At 46.5% G+C, this 21662-nt stretch overlaps 1 protein-coding gene across 1 annotated transcript; it reads right to left on the bottom strand.

Annotated features, from left to right (window-relative positions):
- Window positions 1-3924: 3924 nt before the first annotated feature.
- ARL8B (ARF like GTPase 8B) lies at window positions 3925-14773 on the bottom strand. The gene is made up of 7 exons (XM_075183747.1): window positions 14545-14773; window positions 12311-12391; window positions 11331-11404; window positions 8832-8925; window positions 7843-7910; window positions 6815-6885; window positions 3925-6736 (listed from the first exon to the last, which is right to left on the bottom strand). The coding sequence occupies exons 1-7, from the start codon at window positions 14665-14667 to the stop codon at window positions 6687-6689; spliced, it is 561 nt and encodes a 186-aa protein (XP_075039848.1). The 5' UTR covers window positions 14668-14773; the 3' UTR covers window positions 3925-6686.
- Between the last annotated feature and the right edge of the window lie 6889 nt (window positions 14774-21662).

Consider the following 21662-nt stretch of genomic DNA (forward strand, 5'->3'; position numbering starts at 1 on the left):
AGGCCGACGTCCCACGCCTGTCACTGCACCCCCAGCTGATTGGACAAACAAGAGAGCACGGGTTCACCTCTGACCAATCACTAGACAGCACGTCACCCAGACTCAGAGAGCGGCGTCACGTGTCCATAGAAACGCTTCCTGGAATCTCCCCGCATCAGGCTTAAGACTATAGGCCCCGCCCCCAAACCTTGTTTACATCCCTCACACCACGTGACTGACCCCTGTGCAACTCCCAGACTGTGGCCCTTAGCAGAGCAGTGGCCCCCAACACCCAGCCTGTAGAATCCTGAGACTGGTGCCCTCAGCAGAGCAGTGGCCCCCAACACCCAGCCTTTGGAATCCTAAGACTGTGGCCCCCAAAATCCATCCTGTGAAATCCTGAGACTGTGGCCCTAAACAGAGCAGTGGCCCCCAACATCCAACCTGTAGAATTCTGAGACTGTGGCCCTCAGCAGATCAGTGACCCCCAACATCCATCCTGTGGAATCCTGAGACTGTGGCCCTAAACAGAGCAGTGGCCCCCAACATCCAACCTGTAGAATTCTGAGACTGTGGCCCTCAGCAGATCAGTGGACCCCAACATCCAACCTGTAGAATCCTGAGACTGTGGCCCTAAACTGAGCAGTGGCCCCCAACATCCAAACTGTGGAAACCTGAGACTGTGGCCCTCAACAGAGTATCCCCTGTATTGTCTGTGGAGCCCAATATTGAGGCACTAAATCAGAGGTGTCCAAATTCAGCCCTCAAGGGCTACCAACAGGTCATGTTTTCAGGATTTCTTTTATCATACACAGGTAAGTTAATCTATTTGGTTGGATCAGAAATTATGAGAATATGACCTGTTGGTGGCCCTTGAGGACTGATGTTGGACACCTCCGCACTAAACTATGGGCTCTTTTAATTGCTCCTACAAGATTCAGCTTCTAGCACCAGGACATGAGGACTCTAAATAGCCCCGTTAACCTATGAAAAGAGGATTTTTGTACCTACCAATAAATCCATTACTCTGAGGTTGTTGTGAGGCACAGATGATGGGGTACACCGTAGGAGACAGGGTGCTGGGAAAAGAACATACTCTCCCTCCTCAGGTTACAGTAGCACAGCAAGAACAGGAGCAGAGTAGAGACTGTGCAGTTTCGGTTATCTTCTCACAACACAAGGAAAAATAGGGGTGCACACATTTTACCAACCACCAGATTCCCATTGAAAGCATCCCACCTGCACTATATCAAGAAGTAAAAAAAAAAAAAGCTACAGTAGATGTGGACCAGAAGGATTGCTCATGAAACCATAACTGTGGGGCACTTGGATAGTGTGTATTCAAAATAAAGATGACACTTGTTTTGTACATACAAGTTTTGTTTTGTTTTTAGACTACCTCAAACTAAATCCCTGTACTCACCATAATAGTTACCCATTGGTGAGGATCGAGACGTCACAAGCACAACCTCCAAAAGTCAAGTATTTTTTTACCCTTGATTTGGCCAGTGGTGATTGACAAGCGATGGACCATAAAACAGGCCCAAGCCTGGGAGATGCCCATGGGATTATGCAAATTCAATCTAATGTCATTTATTCTCCTCAATGCTCCCGTCATACCATCCACTGCAGATTTTTGTATTGTTTGGGATTGTGGTGTGATGGACATTATAATATAATGCTCAATCTACTCCCCTGGATTTTGCCATTTTCTTGTCAGTTTAGTTTACTTAAATGATGCATCATAGGTTAAATAAATTCTGTAGCACATTTACATGGACACCTATAGGAATGTGAACGGCAACTGAGCATTTAAGAATGTAAAACTGCAATGATTTGGGAAATTACCAGTTAATCTGCTTAACCATATTTAGAGTCCACCAGTTTTTGCAAACAAGAAAGACCATAGTTCTGGTGACAATCAGAACCGAATTTCAAATCTGTAGTTTATTTGACCTAAGTAGATTGCTGGCGCCCGGGCATTTATTTATTCATTGCACAATAGACGGAGATCAGCATCTCCACGCTGGACGCAAGCAGCTGACATAAATTCCCCATGACTTTCCATTGTCTAGGAGAACAGTAGGTCCCGTCCAGCAGCCTGCTCTCTGGTGGAGCTGTTAGTGGCTTTTTGTTGCTCATGAATCTACACAAGCATATATCCAGGGCTGCCATCAGGGGGGGGCACGGCCGGTACAGCTGTGAGGGGCTGTCCGGGCCCCCTAGACTGACCGGGCCCTGTCTCCTCCGCGATGCTGCTGCTCCCAGGCTCTGATAGGCTGGAAGTGTGTGGTGACGTCATCACTGCGCGACACGCTCCCAGCCTATCAGTGACCGGGAGCAGCTGCAGCGTGGAAGAGAAGGCAAGTTAAATGAACATTAATTTGATAGGGGAGATAGGAAAGGAGGACACTTACTGTTATTGGAGGGAGGGGGTAGGAGAGGGGGACATTTATTGTGATTGGAGGGGGAGATAGGAGAGGGGGGCATTTACTGTGATTGGCGCATGGTGAAGAGGGAGGAGGCATGTATGGGGGGACTCTGCCAGATTAATTAGTAAATTAGTACTGGGCCCCAGAGTTTCTGATGGCAGCCCTGTATGTATCATCTGGACCTCCATTTTCAACTTATGTATTGCCAATTTTTTACTCCTGTAGTGGATGTAATAGGTTCAGGGCTGTGTAGGACTGATTAAAGTGAGAACAGATTTTGGGTGCAAGCAATAAAATGCTTTGCACATTAAAAGCATGGTATGCTGGGGGAACGGAGCAGGACGTCCACCTTGAGGATAATGACATGTGAGAATATTGCAAACTACCCGATTCATTATCATCACCACTCCCACTTGCAGCATCTGTATCATTACCCACGTTAGTAATCTACATGCCCCTTCTTAATCTGTCTTACCATCATTATTATTTTCAGCATCAGAATGTTACATTAGCTCTTCGGATTTGGGTAACTGTATCTGCTGCCAATTAACTTTATCGCAGATTATTGATTGACAATACATTTGTGTACACTAGTGTCAACAATAATGCAACTTCTTGTCTTTTGTTTACGTGCTGCTGTTGTTGGTGCTTCTGAGTTTGCGTCAACAAGGACTACACTACATGAATGTGTTATATCCTTCTGATTTTCAGGTGCTGTTGCTGATGAAAAAGTATGGTTTCTTTTCAAGCATTTATTTCTCTTCAAGCATCAGCCCATTCCACCAAACTTTTGGCTCATTTCAGCATTTCCTTTAGCTTTAACACATCTAGGGTACATTACTTCTTATGACTGCTCCAATCCAGGGCATCATTACACATCGGAATAATCTATTGTCAATTATACTGTTATAATCTTTGAGTAGTGATGTAATTGCCTGAGTAATTCAATACACATATTTTATTTTAATAAGTATAATTGATCAACAGAGACACAGTGAAATGTCAGGGTAACACCAAATTATATATTTAACTTTTATATTACCTTCATAGCCTACTTATGAAAAGAATAATTTTTGTTCGTTGAGTTTTGCTAACATTTGGGCTTGTGTCTTTTATCCAAATGCTTAGTATATGATCCAAGTTCTTTATATGCTACAGAAATCCTTGGTGACTGCTCTATTACAACCCAAAATAGGTCAATGCCTCCAACACTTGTTACCAGCAAGAAGCTATATAAAAATATCATTGCATTCACAGAGGTGTATTATTTAGTGCAGCACACCCATTGGTATAACATGGTCTAAAGGCACATAATCATTATACCATATAAACATGTATGTCGTGTAATGTGTCTGTACATCAACTTTTTAGATTAATTTTAATCCCCTGCTCCACACACTAAATATATATATATATATATATATATATATATATATATATATATATATATATATTTACTACACACACAAAAATGAATAGAACATGTTCCATAGAAAGACCAGGCACGAATGTATCGACTTCTACAAGTTTAATTTTCATCTACAACTCACCAGTGTGCAGACTCTCAGCTGAAGAATGGATTTAACATCATCATTGCCATAAATAAAACACATACAAGCTTTCCATTTAGAAACAAACGTTCTGTACAGTTAAAATAGCCTATAAACCCCCTTACAGGTTAGCACGTTGTAAGGGGCGGTGGGGGAGATGCAGAACATTCACTAAAAATCAATTTGTCTATTTACAAGGTAGACGGAGATGATCTACATGCAGCAGCGGACGTCCACAGAACCAAGGAGGGGACATGATGGCGAAGCCAGAGGGAGAGGGTCTGATGTACCAGTAGCAGAGGGCAGCAGACTGCTTAGCCCCTAAGACAAGGATGTCTGACCAGCCACAATGGGGCTGTGAATGAACACGGGGGTCAATATTGGACATCCCAATCTTAAGTGAGAAAGAGGTTCCTCCGATCTCAATCTCTAGAAGAGATCTGAGGCGTTACAGTAGACAGAGAATTAGACCTAAGTAGTGGTAAACATAAGGCACCAAAGGACTTAAATAAAGTGCACACAGTACAAATGCACTCTAACCTACAGCAACTAATCCAGCATTTGCTCTACTTCAATCGATAAAAGTCAAGCTCTGATTGGTTGCCGCTGGTTACAGCACGCATGATAGTTTCACCATGTTACAATACCAGTAAAGGGCTAAGTGTTACACAGTACAACACTCCTTAGCAGTGTTCTTGGTATACCTGCTTCAAGGGCTTTCCACCTTCAGACAATCTGTCAAGCTGCAAATGCCATCCTGCAAATTTTACAAAACTGTCTTTATATCATCAGGCAGAGTTGTTTACGGCCATTGCCCTGAGATACAACACATCACTGCTGTGCTCTCTGCATCGGATACAACTGTACTCTGAGAGTAGCTTTGTGTCGTAACCAAGGACAACAACAATGTGTAACGCTGCCGGAGGAAGCTAGAGTCAAAGCAATGATTGGCTAGCAAACGCTGCAGGAAGTGTGCACAAGCCAATCAAATGAAGTGTCTGAAATTGGAAATAAAATCCCTTTACGCAGTAACTCACCTGTGTTCAAGCAGGGATTACCCATAAGTTCTAGATGTATGGGGTATGAGATGGATGTGTTATAGGAAAGCCAGGGAGAAGCAGTGTCCTGGTTCTGTGGAGATCTTCTATTACTCTCAGGTTTCTACAATGTTAGGCACAAGCAAAAGGCAAAAGAAAATGTGAATAGCAGCAGCGTATAGTGAGCTAAAGCATGGGCTCCGAGTACCGCAGCAGCAGCTAGTGTTGCAAACACATCCGAGTGTCGGAGGGGAGACGTACCGGGCTCTTGTACGGGCAATACACAAGTGCCGGGAATGGACAATGGAAGCTGGACAGGGCTCCTGTACAGGAGATGCAGCCCCTCTCTGCGTACCACGTGGAAGGATAAAAGGAATATTTCTGAAGTTCGAGAACTCTATCTCCTGGTGGTAATTGCTCTGCGTACCGAGGGCTGTGTGATATTCTGCAATGTAACAAAGTCTGAAGTAAGAGGCTGAAGTAGAGCAAGCTGCTGGAGTAGAGACGCTGATCTTTCACATTGGCCCCAGCACTCAGACATTGGGTCAAATGCTCAGATTTAAACCAGCAGCAAGATCTGACGTACTGATGTCGTGCACCAAAGTCCAGCACTGTACAAAGTATTTCACATGGCCGGCACATAACGACAGGTAGACTTTTGGGCCGCCCGTCCCAAGGGGTCCTCACTGCTTCTGTACCCCGCACTGATTTGGCTTCTCCGTTTCAATCACAGGACGTCACTTTCTGGTTGTTATCTTTGAGAGTGAACCAAAGGTACAGGAAAGCGTCACAGTTAAAATCCACAATTTAGCAAAGGCGACACCTGTATGATAATGGGCGGTCTCCGAGTTGTCTCCACACGTCCTGGCTTCAGTGTGGCTGTGTCACAGATAGGATCGCTCATTTGGGACAATTCAAGAGTTTGTTTAAAGTTGTAGGGACACGACAGCAACAAATGTGTACGGGAGAGAGTGGACATGAAGGCACACTTGTGAGTGGAGGGAAAGGCAACATTCAATAGTAGTAATATGAGGAATCAGAAGAGTGCTTAGACCTGAGGACCTTGTCCTAAAGTGCAGCGAGAAGAGAAGGTCTCTGAGGAATTAAAGCATTATGGTTTTCATGCAGTAAGGAGGTGTACGAGTGGTCTTCATGGGAAGGAAAATATGGGGATTGTCCAGGTTTGGAGTTCAGGGGATAAATGTTTGAAGCTGCGAGTTTCCGGCGGGTTTGAAAAGTGTAAAATCAGATTGTAGCTTTTGCAGAATGTACTAAATAAATGATAACTAGAATCAGACACTTGCAGCTTGATACATTTACCCAATGGAATGGAAAGCAGATTTATAATGGGTGCAGATTACAGAAGAGGACAGTAGTTTGTTGCAGGGGAGAGCCTATATTTCGAGGGGTGAGGTTGGGGGATAGTGTAATCCCTAAAACGGGGAAAGTTCTCTTAGCGGCCAATGGAAGCTTCCCAAAGTAGAGCAGGAACAGGAAGGTGCGACCCCTGGTGGAGAACAAGTAACAGCGCATCCTCGGATGTACAGTACATTGGAAGGATGGTACGTCCTCCGCTTGCACATTCGCAGTGTGAAGGGCAGGACCAGGAGATGAAGAGCACGTCCTTGGGGCAGAGCAGGGAGGGCACATTCCATAAAACATAGCAGCAGTTAATGTTACAAAGCCCTTTAGCTACGGCGTGACTTGGAATGCTGGATGAGCCACTGTAAAGTGATATCTGGGGATAGAGAGGTCTGGGAGTGAGATTTCACAGCACAAACACTCAGTAAAACACACAACCCCCTGCGGATCTTACCTATGTTATCCTTCTCTTTGCAGGAAATGGAATAGCAGCAGATTTCTCTGTCCTGGATCAGTGACAGGTGCCTGGGTAGAAAAAACATTAGTATCATGATCATAAACACCAACAGTCTGGACAACACTTGGTGTAAGTAAGGAGGGAAAACACCATCAGACAAATACATATTGCACGTAAGGTCAACGAATAATCTTTGCTGCAACCCAACCTCTGTAAGACACACTACTTTTTTAATTTTTTTTAAATAATGCTTTTAAATACAGGGCATGGTCTGTTTACAATCAATGCTGTCAATAAAATTAAAAGTTAAAAATGGATTCTTTTCTTGTCTAGCACAGGGTTTTGTTATCTCTCTGAGTTGTCTGCCCCCTCTCTGCCTGCTCTGTCACTTTCAGGGCTCTCCGGACAAGGTCACGACCCCCAATGACATCACATCCATCCATAATGATGTCACACATATACCTTAGGTCACTCCCCCAAGCTACTGTATTGTGAGAGGATTATCCCACCTCAGTTGATTAACAGTAAGAACTGGAAGAAGATAAAAGGATTTCTGGGGAGGAGAAGGCAAAAAATGGAAGGGTACTAAGTTGCTGAGCTCTACTTATTGTTTGCAGAACTCTCAAAAGTAACAGAGAAAAAAGCAACAACTTATACAAACAGTAGTAGCTCTAACAATAATGGCAGCGACATCAGGCAATTGGCCGAAAAAAATACCCTGATCAGGTCGTAATCAGACGCGTTGGTGAATGCTGTTGGAAGATAACCTATCCGCTTGTGTACCGATTACTCCCGGCCAATGTCCTACGTGTGTGGCCAAATTAGACAGAGATCGAGCAGGAGCAGCATGGAATCAATGCACAACACATAGAAGCACAATGTAAAATGTAAGATTCTCTTTAACCCAGGTGTGTTTAAAAGTAAAAGAACATTTCCATGAAATTATTAAAATATAACGTGGATGTGTAATGTGAGCACATACAATGAGATCAGCACTAATACACTTCCTATTCATTAATAAATACATTTTCTCGATCAGCTGCTTCTCATCCAATGCACTGGGTAGATCTCGCTTGTTCCCAAGAACCAGGACCTGAAACAAAGAATTACATTTTGTAACACAAAGCAATCTCATTATTATATATCTGAGCAAGGAAATCCCACCCAGCTACTGCAATGCACGTTATCAGCTAGTAACAGAAAGCCGTTGCTTTAATTAACTCTCAATTTAATTAAACCTACACAAAGATTAGGATTTGTATGCACTGTTCTTGTTTTATTTTATTTATATTAAGAGTTAATTATTATATTATATTATTAAGTTAAGTTCACTTAAATAACAGTAGTCTTAAATAATTAACTAGTCACTGGTATTGTAGAATTAGAACATTGACAAAAAGAAATGTATCAAAAATATTACAACACCACATCTGAGCTGCGTTGTTCTATCACTATGCAAATACTTTGTACATCACAAGCCTCAGTGGTTGTGGTGATGAATTTGCCATGTGTTTGCCTCCCTTGTCTAAACTGATTGGCTGAAATTCATCAGCCAATCAGTGGAGTCATGCACTGACATTACCTGATGCTAGACTACAGCCAGCGATCAAGGGATAGTGCAGGGAAATCATTTTAAATTCATATCCTCTTCCATAAACCTGTCCTAGGTTCAAATCTAAACAAATAAATCTTTCTCCTGATGTCAGTTTAGTAAACGCCTATGATCCATACGTCACTGGTATTTAAAAATACAGCTTATTGTAAACTAAAATATAAAAAGCATTTGTTTTATACGTATAATGTAGCCGAGTGTGAACTATTGTTCTCTGTTATCAGCAGCTGCAGAGAGACAGGCTGAGCGTCTGACCGTTAGCTTACAGACAGGATGTGTGCTGTGCGCAGATAAAGAATCTTTCTCCTCATTAAAACGTTCCCTCAAATATCTTTCATCCTGATCCATGATGATATAATGTATATGTAAAAATGTCAAATTTGTATTTTAGTGTTCACATACCGGGATACCCTGTAACTGGGGTTTATCCAGGAGGTTATGTAGTTCATTGCGAGATGCCTCTATCTTCTCCCTGTCTGCCGCGTCCACCATGTAGCTGTAGAGAAATAAACAGTCTGATATTATTATTATTATTGATTTTTATTTATAGGGCGCCACTAGGTATCCGTAGCGCCGTACAGGGACAAACAAGTACAATACAGGTGAGACAGCACGATACAGTAAACAAAATGCACAGTAACTCCGAGATCTCAAAGCACAGCTAGAGGGGCGGGGAGAGGGGAAGGTCCCGCATACGGCGGAGCCCAAGAGGGCACGGAGGGCAGGGAAACCCCCAGAGAGGAGAGGAGGGAGCAAGAGGGAACGGGGAGGAGGAGGGCAAGGTAGCTGGAGAGCAGAGTTAAAGTGAAGACAGGAGGAGAGATGACCCTGCTCGAAGGAGCGTACAATCTAAGGGGTGGGGTAGACAGACAGAGAGACACGAGGGAGGGAGAGAAGGAGGATAAGGGAAGGGGAGTGAAGGGGAAGAGGCAGAAGATCAGGTAGGGAGTTAAGTGGGAGACTGGAAGGCTTTAAGAAAAAGGTGGGTTTTTAGAGCCCGTTTGAAACTGGACAGATTAGGGCAGGTTCTGATAGAGGTAGGGAGCTTGTTCCAGTGGAGGGGGGCAGCGCGGGCGAAGTCTTGGATACGCGCATGGGAGGAGGTGATCAGGGGAGAAGAGAGGCGACGGTCATTGGCTGATTGGAGAGGGCGGGAAGGAGCATGAATAGAGAGGAGGGTGGAGATGTAGGGTGCAGTGGAGTTGGCGAGGGCCTTGTATGTAAGAGTGAGGAGCTTGAAGAGGATTCTGAAGGGGAAGGGGAGCCAGTGAAGGGATAGGTAGAGGGGGGAGACAGACGCGGAGTGGCGAGAAAGGAAGATAAGCCTAGCGGCTGCGTTAAGAACAGATCGAAGGGGAGCGAGATGAGATTGGGGCAGGCCAGTAAGGAGGAGGTTGCAGTAGTCCAAGCGGGAGATGATCAGAGAGTGAATAAGACATTTGGTGGCATCCTGGGAGAGGAAGGGCCGGATGCGAGTGATGTTACGCAGCTGGAAGCGGCAGGATTTCGCGAGAGAGAGAATGTGGGGGCCGAAGGAGAGAGAGGAGTCGAGGATGACCCCGAGGCAGCGAAGTTGGGGGACAGGGGAGATAGAGGTGTTGTCGACAGTGATAGCGAGGTCAGCAGGGGGCGAGGTATGAGAGGGAGGAAAGACTATGAGTTCTGTTTTGGCGAGGTTGAGTTTGAGGAATCGAGAGGACATCCAGGAGGAGATGGCAGAGAGGCAGGCGGACACCCTAGAGAGGAGGGAGGGAGAGAGATCAGGTGAGGAGAGGTATAGTTGAGTGTCGTCAGCATAGAGGTGGTAGTTGAGGCCATAGGAGCTGATGAGTTCACCCAGGGAAGAGGTGTATAGAGAGAAGAGTAGGGGTCCCAGGACGGAGCCCTGAGGGACCCCGACTGGAAGGGAGGACGGGGGGGAGAGAGAACCAGATGTGGTGACGGAGAAGGATCGGTCAGCAAGGTACGAGGTGAACCAGGACAGGACAGGGCCGGAGAGGCCAAAGGACTATAGGGTGTGGAGGAGGAGGGGGTGGTCGACGGTGTCGAAGGCTGCAGACAGGTCGAGGAGGATGAGAAGGGAGAAGTGGCCCCTGGCTTTAGCAGAGAGGAGATCGTTGGTGACTTTAGCTAGGGCCGTTTCAGTGGAGTGAAGGGGGCGGAAACCAGACTGGAGGGGATCAAGGAGGTAGTGTTCGGAAAGGTAGGAGGAAAGACGGCTGCAGACGAGCCTCTCGAGGATTTTGGAGGCAAAGGGGAGAAGTGAAATGGGGCGATAGTTAGAGGGAGAAGTAGGGTCAAGATTAGGTTTCTTAAGGATGGGGGATACGAGAACATGTTTGAAGGAGGAGGGGAAGATGCCGGTGGAGAGGGAAAGATTAAAGAGGTGAGCGAGGTGGGAGCAAGTGGTGGGGGAAAGGGAGCGAAGAAGGTGGGAGGTGATGGGATCCAGGGGACAGGTAGTTGGGGGGGGGGGGAGGATGAAATAATAGAGTGGACTTCCTCGCCGGTGGTGGGGCGGAAGGAGTGGAAGGGAAGGGAAGATATTAACCAAATCTATGTATTACACAGTATTCAGGGGCTGCAGAGCCTTCAGTCTAAGATAGCACAAGAAGCCAATCAGTAGAAGGTAATAATGACACTTCAATAAAGTGTACTGGACACATTCTGCAGTGACGTATCCATGGGGGGGGGGGGATCTTTCTTGCTGCTCCGAAATCTCTTTTACTGCATCCAGATATAAAATACCTGCATTGTATATTCATGTGATTGTACATAATGCAAATGATATGTGTCGGCAGCTTTGGCTAGTTTGTGGACGGATCTTTTGTTGAAAACTAGTAAAATAACTGTACAAGTGTGTACCTTAATTCTGAAGTAGGTTGTGCAGGAAAAACTTACACTATTGCATTGACGCCCCGACAGTAGCGCTCCCACATACTGCGAAACCGCGGCTGTCCGCCTATATCCCATATCTGCAGGGGAAAGAAGATCCCAGAAATACTCAGATGGAAAAAGACACCCAGATATACACCTATCACACTATCGCACATTACAAGACAGACACACAATAAGGGAACTTGTACAGACAAGAAATAAACTTTTATAACATGAGATATATGTTCAGGACTGGTATCATTTTAAATATTGCTCTCATATAACTTGACCAGGCCTCACACACATGGGAGCAAATGTATCAAGCTGCAAGTTTCCGGCGCAGATTCTAGCTGTCACTTTGTCAAATGTACTAAATAAATGATAACTAGATTCTGATTGATTTCTATAGGCAACATCTCCACTTTTCAAACCTGCCAGAAACTTACAGCTTGATACATTTACCCCATGGTGTTAAAATCAGCCATTCGACGTATTCTTAAGGCCTCGTTAATGTGAATTAACGCAGATAACCCCCAAAAAAATAATATAAGCGAACTGTACACACAAACACTTTGTTTGTTTCCCTTCAATGTTGATGCCGCTGTGTTGCGGCATGAAATCTCATGAAATTTTGAAGAGTTGGTGTATTTAAATTTTGTCAGCCTTACTATTTAAAATGCATTAGATAATCTGGGTAGGGAAAAGCGATAGGGTGGGCTGCCCATAATACAGGTTCTATATTCTCTTTCATGGCTGTATGCAATATTGATTTTCTCACGTTTGTGCTGCAAAGTCTTGTCTGTGAATGTGTGCAAGGTATCAGTTGGGAGGGGAACAGCATTGGTAACTTGTAGGAAAGGAACACCGTCACATAACTTTGTTGTGTGTTTGAGTTTCAATAATGTATGTACTGTTTTCCCTACTGTACGGCGCTGCGGAGCACTGTGGCGTCTTACAAATCTACGATAATAATAAGAATATTATTTTCTTTAGCATTCACTCACCTTTATAGTGACATTCCCTTTTGTCACTTTACGCATGTTGAATCCAACAGTTGGTATCATGTCCTCACTAAATTGACCTGACTGGGGGAATTAGACATAAGACAAATATGAATGTTACAATATAAATACATATGATGAACAAAGAGCCCAGTTCATAGGGTGATCATCACCCTGACTGTGATGTACCTAAATTATACACACCGACAGGCCCCAGACGCGCTATGATCCAGCCGCTCATACATGTGGACTAACTGGACGTGATCAGCCCATGTGTGACTATCCTTAAAATATGACAGGTTAGGCCTGGCTGCTGTGCACTAGGAAACATCCAGTAAGTAAGTTACAGCAGTTTCTGGCTAGCAGGCCGCCTCTCCAAATTGGGGAAGGTGAAAACCATAATGTCTAATAATCTACTGAATGTATTTTGTAGACTTTTATGCTTTAAAAAAGACCCATTTAATATCTATTAAAATGTATGTGATGAGCAATTACTTTAAAACAGGGGTGCACAACCTTTAATTGGGGGGGGGGCACTGTACCCATTTTAAGTGTCTGTAATATAAAACATTAACGTGCATAAAAAAATAGTAGAGAAACAGAATTAACTACAGGAAAAGAGGAACCTCTCTGCAGTTTTGCCATAGAGCTCAACATTGTGAAAGTCCCCATGTGGAAACACAAGCGTGTACATTGCTGGGCCTAACCATGCCCTTAGCACATATCCACCCACAGTCCTGCTCTTCAGCACAATTCTCCTACCCCTGGTCCCAGGACAACTGTCTGCATTATCATTATCATCGCTCTACTTATCGGTCTTGTGTCGAGGACAAGGCAGCAAAACTTTGATCAAAATTGAGACTAAGTTCTTTAGTACAGTGACAGCCTGGTACCATCCTGATTCGCCTCACTGTTACAGCGCCAAACCTTTGCAGTGAGACTCGATGCAATCTGGGACAGGTCTACGGACTTCCTGATGAACTACAATGTAGCCGTCTCTGGGCCATAGAACATATTACATTTTATATGTTCTTCTGCGGTGACTAGGTGTCTTGATTGCACCATAGGCAATAGCCTGTTCTCTTCTGCACTTGTACATGAGAGAATATACTTATATGGGTGGACAGGATTACACTCAACAGCGAGCACTGTAATTACCTAGGAAAGAAGAGCTGGGTCCGATACACAAAGAAAACCTGTTCTTTCAGCCAAGCAATCTGAAAATCTCAAGTGTCTCTATTTAAATCTCCAATACACTCATGATTTGAGTGACGATATTGTCACATATTTCCTGCAGAATAGGCAGAGCTGCTAGGAAATGACAATGTAAGATCCCTGGTCTATGAGAAACCCGATAGACACCGAGGGGAACACAAGCAAAAGTGAAAAGTGAGGAGCTGAGGCACCGACAAGTTACACACAGATATACGCTCTAGGATAGAAAACTATGGAGGATATTTATGGAGACCAGTTCAAAGGAAAAAGATGGTGTTACCAGAGCAACCAACCAGATCCCTGCTCTGAGTTTCTAGTTAAATATTGTTGGTTGCTTGCTATGGGCAACACTGCTTGTTACCTCGACCAGTCCCAATTGTCATTCCGGCTATTTACAAATAAACTTCCATTTCCCCCCTGATGAATATATAGGTATTATGGCCAGGGCGGGCAGGTTGCACTGGGATAGTAAGTTATCATTGATTCACTTAACCTAAGCTGCAAGTTGATCCAATATGATAACAATATAAACTATAAATAATCTAACCATATATAACAGTCATCCTCATAGAGGCTGATGAAGGAAAAAATATGCGGCGAGCATGACAGTGCTTCATAAGACTCACTTACTTATGTCAAGCATGCTGGGACTTGTAGTTCTATAATGTAGTGACTGACGTGGGCTTCATAAGACTCACATAAGACCAGCATGCTGGGACTTGTGATTCTACAATATAATGACATACATCTGTGCCTAATAACAGAGGCCATATAACCCAGCCTGCTGGGACTTGTAGTTCTATATATAATGACATACATCTGTGCCTAATAACAGAGACCATATAACCCAGCATGCTGAGACTTGTAGTTCTATATATAATGACATACATCTGTGCCTAATAACAGAGACCATATAACCCAGCATGCTGGGACTTGTAGTTCTATATATAATGACATACATCTGTGCCTCATAACAGAGGCCATATAACCCAGCCTGCTGGGACTTGTAGTGCCCGTCTCACCGCTATGACATTGACGAAGGTGGTCTTCCCCGAGTGCTGCAGCCCCACCAGGGTGAGCTCCATCTCCTCCTTCCAGAAGAGGGAGCGGAACCAGTCCAGCAGCCGGGACAGGAGAGACATCATGACGGGGCCCGGGCAGTGAGCTGGGGGCACCAGGAGACACCGGAACTCTCAGCAGCCGCCGTCAGCTCTCCCCGGAACCGGAAGTGTCAACCGGGAGAGTCCGCCCGAGCTCTCCCCCTGGCGGCGGGACGCGGTACTGAGTGCACAGAGCGAGAACTACATCCCCCATAATCCCCACAGGCAGCCGGCAGCGCCGGGAATTCTGGGAAATGGAGTCCTGTCATCTCCTGTCATGTGGTGGAGTAACCAGCCCCTGGTCTGTGTGTGACATGTGGTGGAGTAACCAGCTGCTGGTCTCTGTGTGTGTGTGTGACATGTGGTGGAGTAACCAGCCCCTGGTCTGTGTGTGACATGTGGTGGAGTAACCAGCCCCTGGTCTGTGTGTGACATGTGGTGGAGTAACCAGCCCCTGGTCTGTGTGTGACATGTGGTGGAGTAACCAGCCCCTGGTCTGTGTGTGACATGTGGTGGAGTAACCAGCCCCTGGTCTGTGTGTGACATGTGGTGGAGTAACCAGCCCCTGGTCTGTGTGTGACGTGGTGGAGTAACCAGCCCCTGGTCTGTGTGTGACATGTGGTGGAGTAACCAGCCCCTGGCCTCTGTGTGTGACATGTGGTGGAGTAACCAGCCCCTGGTCTGTGTGTGACATGAGGTGGAGTAACCAGCCCCTGGTCTGTGTGTGACATGAGGTGGAGTAACCAGCCCCTGGTCTGTGTGTGACATGAGGTGGAGTAACCAGCCCCTGGTCTCTGTGTGTGTGACATGTGGTGGAGTAACCAGCCCCTGGTCTGTGTGTGTGTGACATGTGGTGGAGTAACCAGCCCCTGGCCTTTGTGTGTGTGACATGTGGTGGAGTAACCAGCCCCTGGTCTGTGTGTGACATGAGGTGGAGTAACCAGCCCCTGGTCTCTGTGTGTGTGACATGTGGTGGAGTAACCAGCCCCTGGTCTGTGTGTGTGACATATGGTGGAGTAACCAGACCCTGGTCTGTGTGTGACATGAGGTGGAGTAACCAGCTGCTGGTCTGTGTGTGACATGTGGTGGAGTAACCAGCCCCTGGCCTCTATGTGTGACATGAGGTGGAGTAACCAGACCCTGGCCTCTATGTGTGACATGAGGTGGAGTAACCAGACCCTGGCCTCTATGTGTGACATGAGGTGGAGTAACCAGACCCTGGTCTGTGTGTGACATGTGGTGGAGTAACCAGCCCCTGGTCTCTGTGTGTGTGACATGTGGTGGAGTAACCAGCCCCTGGTCTGTGTGTGACATGTGGTGGAGTAACCAGACCCTGGTCTGTGTGTGTGACATGAGGTGGAGTAACCAGCCCCTGGTCTGTGTGTGACATGTGGTGGAGTAACCAGCCCCTGGTCTGTGTGTGTGACATGTGGTGGAGTAACCAGCCCCTGGTCTGTGTGTGTGTGTGTGTGTGTGACATGTGGTGGAGTAACCAGCCCCTGGTCTCTGTGTGTGTGTGACATGTGGTGGAGTAACCAGCCCCTGGTCTGTGTGTGACATGAGGTGGAGTAACCAGACCCTGGTCTGTGTGACATGAGGTGGAGTAACCAGCCCCTGGCCTCTATGTGTGACATGAGGTGGAGTAACCAGCCCCTGGCCTCTATGTGTGACATGAGGTGGAGTAACCAGCCCCTGGTCTGTGTGTGTGACATGAGGTGGAGTAACCAGCCCCTGGCCTCTATGTGTGACATGAGGTGGAGTATCCAGCCCCTGGCCTCTGTGTGTGACATGAGGTGGAGTAACCAGCTGCTGGTCTCTGTGTCTGACGTGAGGTGGAGTAACCAGCCATTGGTCTCTAGGACATACTGTTATGGTCACCAGTGCGGCATAAACTTGTAGAACAAGGGGAAGAGGTCTTCACCTTTAGCAGCCGCCTTTCCCGTAGAGACTGATTACGCTCATAGGTACTCGGATGCCCCCAGGACTTATTCTCAGAGTAGTACAAGTTTATGCTTACACGGCGGCGCACAGGTACAGGAGGTAATGCACAGAGTAGGATAGGCCAGAGATCTGCGGACTGGACAGAGCACCAGTGGAGATGTCAGATACCAGCAGGGTCAGGGTCACAAGCACTGGTTCAGCGACCGGGTACAGGCAGAAGGTCAGGGTCACAGGCAATGGTTCAGAGTCCGGGTACAGGCAGAGGTCATACACGTGAAAGCAATCCAAGGTTTAAACACCAATCAAAACACAGGAGCAGGTAGTAGTACTGAGGCAGAACGCTATAACCGGCAATGAGGCTCAGACCTCACTGCCTTAAATAGTACAGGTGACCAATCAGAGGGGAGTCCTGGAGGTGCTCCCAGGACTACCTAATTAACACTGGCACTGCCAGCCAATGGGGAACAGAGTACCCAGCTGCCTAATATCTAATTAGCCATGAATTCCTTAACAGAGCTGCGCGCACGCTCCCGGCTGTTAGACAGCTGGCCGGGCGCAGCAGCAGGGAACTCCGAGCGTCCCAGTTGTTGCCCAGGCAATCGGGACGAAAAAAACGGAAGTGACATCATGGTCGTCATAGCAACGTCCGGGACGCCAGCAGGGGCAAGCCGAGTGTTGTGGCGGTGCCACCGGCCGCCGCGACTACTAACTGTACCCCCCCTTGAGGAGGGGTCAAGGAACCCCAACATCCAGGCTTCGTGGGAAATTTCTTTAAAAATTCCTCAATGAGTCTCTCAGCATGGAGACGCTTCTGTGGTATCCAACATCGCTCTTCTGGGCCGTAACTCTTCCAAAGGACTAAGAACTGGCCCTGACCTTGAACTTTTCTTCAGTTCAGATTTTCTTCAACGATGAACTCACGGTCTCCATTCACAAGCAGAGGAAGGTTGATTGAGCTTTGCTAGGAGCAACAGCCTTTTTCAGAAGAGAGCAATGGAAGATGCAGGGAATTTTTAAAGAAGGTGGAAGTTTAAGTCTGAATGCCACTGGGTTCACTTTTTTTCAATCATAAATGGTCCAATGAATCGGGGACCGAGTTTCCTGCAGGGTTGCCTCATTTTGATGTTTCGTGTAGACAACCATACACGATCTCCCACTTTTAATAAGCACGGCGCACGATGACGATCAGCGAAGGATGATTTAGATCTGAGAGAAGATTGACGTAGGTCAGAATGCACCTTTTTCCAGACGGACTTTAACCGGGATGTAAAAGTAGGTTTCCCGGGTTCACCAATGGTAACAGCAGAAGAGAAAGAGTTCGCTTTCGGGTGGAGCCAGAGATTGCAGAAGAACGGAGATGTACGTGTTGCAGAATGGCAAGAATTGTTATAAGCAAACTCCGCCCAAGGTAAGAGAGAGGACCAGTTATCATGGAACTTGGAAACATAGATGCGCAGGAATTGTTCCAGGGATTGGTTGGTTCTTTCCATCTGACCATTTGATTGAGGGTGGTAAGCTGAGGACAAACTGATTTTGATTCCGAGGGAATTGCAAAAGGACCTCCAGAACTGTGTAATGAACTGGGACCCTCGGTCCGAGACAATGTCTTCCGGAAGGCTGCGGAGATGGAAGATATGAGTAATGAACAAGGTGGCCAAGCGTCTGGCATCCGGCAGGTTGGGTAAGGGTACAAAGTGTGCCATCTTTCTGAATCGATCAACGACTACCCAAATGGCGTTATGACCCTAAGACAATGGAAGGTCATCATCATCATCATCACCATTTATTTATATAAGAGAACTCATTCACATCAGTCCCTGCCCCATTGGAGCTTACAGTCTAAATTCCCTAACATGCACACAGAGAGAGAGAGATACTAGGGTCAATTTTGATAGCCAATAAACCTACTAGTATGTTTTTGGAGTGTGGGAGGAAACCAGAGCACCAAGAGTAAACCCACGCAAACACGGGGAGAACATGCAAACTCCACACAGATAAGGCCATAGTCGGGAATTGAACTCATGACCCCAGTGCTATGAGGCAGAAGTGCTAACCACTTAGCCACCGTGCTGCCGATAGGTCGACAATAAAGTCCATAGAAAGATGGGTCCAAGGCCTGCTTGGAGTTGGCAAGGGTAGCAGTTGACCAATAGGATGGTTTGTAGAAGATTTGTTTCTGGCACATTCTGGGCAGGCGCGGACATACCCCTCCACAACGGAAGACAAGGGTGGGCCACCAAAACCAGCGGGAAAGTATTTCTATGGTCCTATGGATTCCAGGATGACCTGCTGAGCGATTGTTGATGCATTCAATGAGAAGAGAATTCCTTGGATGAACCGGGACAAATAATTAATTGCGGGAGTCTGAGCTGGAGCAATCTTCTGGAAGTGGCGGAGTGTGGCCCCAAGATCCTGGGTTAAACCGATATGAATGGAGGTCGAGGTAATAATAGGTTGCGGGTCAGGAGGCTGAGGATGGCATGCCATAAAACTTCGAGACAGAGAGTCAGCCTCGGTATTCTTTATTTCTGGACGGTAAGTGATGATAAAGTTAAACCGGGTGAAAAACAAAGCCCAGCGATTTAGAGTTTTGGCGGTCTGAATATACTGAAGGTTCTTGTGTTCAGTGAAGATCGTTATTACATGAGCTGCTCCTTGCAACCAATGCCGCCATTCTTCAAGGGCGCACTTGACGGCCAACAGTTCACGATTCCTAACATCATAATTAATCACAGCAGGCGAGAATCTCCTGGACATATATACACACGAATGCAATTTCTTGCTTTGTGGGTTCCTTTGAGAGCGAATAGTGCCTCCTCCTACATCTGAGGTGTCCACTTCCACAATGAACGGGAGCTCAGGGTCTGGGTGCCTGAGAAAGGGTGCGGATGTGAAAGCGGCTTTAAGGGCAGAAAAGCTTGCCAATGCCTCCAGAGACCAATTAGCCGTGTCTGCACCCTTCCGGGTGAGTGCAGTGATAGGAGCCACCAGGGAAGAAAATGAGCGTATGAACCATCGATAGTAGTTGGCGAAGCCAAGGAACGTTTAAATTGCCTTGGAGTTTGTAGGGAGAACCCAGTCCTGGATTGCTTGGACTTTACTGGGGTCCATGGAGAAACCGGACTAAGAAATAATATATCCTAAGAAGGCCACCCTGGAGACCTCAGATTCGCACTTATCCAATTTTGGGTAAAGGTGGTGTTGGCGGTGCTGAGACAAGGACTGAGGGTAAATTAAAATATCCAAGTAGACCACCACGGAGTTTCCTAGGAATTCACACAAGACATCATTGATGAGATCCTGGAAGACTGTCGGGGCGTTGCACAATCCGAATGGCTTCACCAGATACTCATAATACCCGGAGTCAGTATTAAAGGCCGTCTTCCACTTGTCTCCCTGTCTGTTGCGGATAAGATTATAAGCACCCCGGAGGTCGATCTTAGAGAAAATGGTGGCTGACTTGAGCTGGTCAAATAAAACAAATCAATGGCAGTGTGTAAGTGTTTATGACTGTGATTTTATTCAGGCCGTGGTAGTCGATGCAGGGTCTCAGACTGCCATCTTTTTGGCCACAAAGAAATATCCCGCTCCTACTGGGGATTTGGAGGGACGGATAAATCCTTTCCTTAGATTCTCCTCCACGTACTGTTCCATAGCTTGAGTTTCTGGGACAGACAAAGAGTACAGACGCCCTTTGGCCAATTTTGAACCGGGTACAATGTCAATAGCGCAGTCATAGTCCCGATGAGGCGGGAAAGAGTCAGCCTTCTGTTTACAGAACACATCACAAGTCCTGGTAGGGTGCAGGTAGCAATTCTGGACTGGGGCGTAAAGTCCTTAGAGGTAGGGTCAAGCATGTGGAAGAGCACTCTGGACTCCAACAGATGATCTCCCCCTTTTTCCAATCAATAGTGGGATTATGAGTTTGCCGCCAAGGATACCGCAGAATCAATGGAGCAGAGGAACAGGTGATCAGGAAGAAAGAGACCTCAGTATGGAGAGCTCCTACAGACAAATGAACCAATGGAGTCTTAGCGAGTATTCTGCCCCCAATCAAGGGGTTTCCATCGAGACTGCAGGCAGTAATGCTCAATCCCAGTCTGACTTCAGGAATACCAAGCATCAAGGGCCAGGTGGATGTCCAGAAAGCTACCTGCCGCACCACTGTCGAGGAAGGCTGTCACCTCCACGGACTGATTGCGGAAGACTAGAGGTGCAGGGACCAACAACAAATTTTCTGAAGAGATTATTTGAAGACCTAAGCGCACCTCTTCACCAGTGCTTAGGTTTAGGCGTTGCCCGACTTGCTAGGACAGGAATGAACTAGGTGGTCCGATTGGCCACAATACAAACAGAGACCTAGAAAGCGCCCTCTGGAAAGTTCCTCAGGAGGCAGACGGTATAGGTTCAGGGGAGTCCAGAAAAGTAGAACCAGACTTGGGTAGTGAGCAAGGAGGTATAGATGACTCTCAGCTTTCCTCTCTCTGATTCTGTGAACAATCGTGATTACAAGTTGCATCAAATTTTCAAGTGAGGTAGGAGAAGGATACTGAACTAAGGAGTCCTTGATTGCTCTGTAAGGCCCAAGAGGAACTGTTCAGAGCCAGAGGAGCGTGGTCTCAGGTGTAAGTATAACTTACAACTCTTCTTAAAGTTGCTGAAGGAGGTTCTGCTTCCCGAGAATCGATCGGGTAAGTTCTGTTTTGGCTCCGTAAAGACGCCAGAGGAGGCCTGTTGAAGCTGCGGGTTTCTGGAGGACTCTTTCTGTGCTGACAAGTGATGAGATAAACCCTGTACTACTTGTGATAGAGCCTGGATCTGATTAGCCAGGACCTGCGCTGGAGAAAGGTTCGGGTCGCTGTTGTCCAGGGCAGAATTACCTCCAATCTTCAGTGGCCATTTATAATGTTATGGTCACCAGTGCGGCATAAACTTGTAGAACAAGGGGTAGAGGTCTTCACCTTTAGCAGCCGCCTTTCCCGTAGAGACTGGTTATGCTCACAGGTACATGGATGCCCCTAGGACTTATGCTTAGAGTAGTACAAGTTTATGCTTACACGGCGGTGCACAGGCATAGAGTAGGATAGGCCATAGATCTG

Source organism: Mixophyes fleayi, chromosome 8, assembly GCF_038048845.1.
Source record: "Mixophyes fleayi isolate aMixFle1 chromosome 8, aMixFle1.hap1, whole genome shotgun sequence".
NCBI classification, from domain to species: domain Eukaryota; kingdom Metazoa; phylum Chordata; class Amphibia; order Anura; family Limnodynastidae; genus Mixophyes; species Mixophyes fleayi.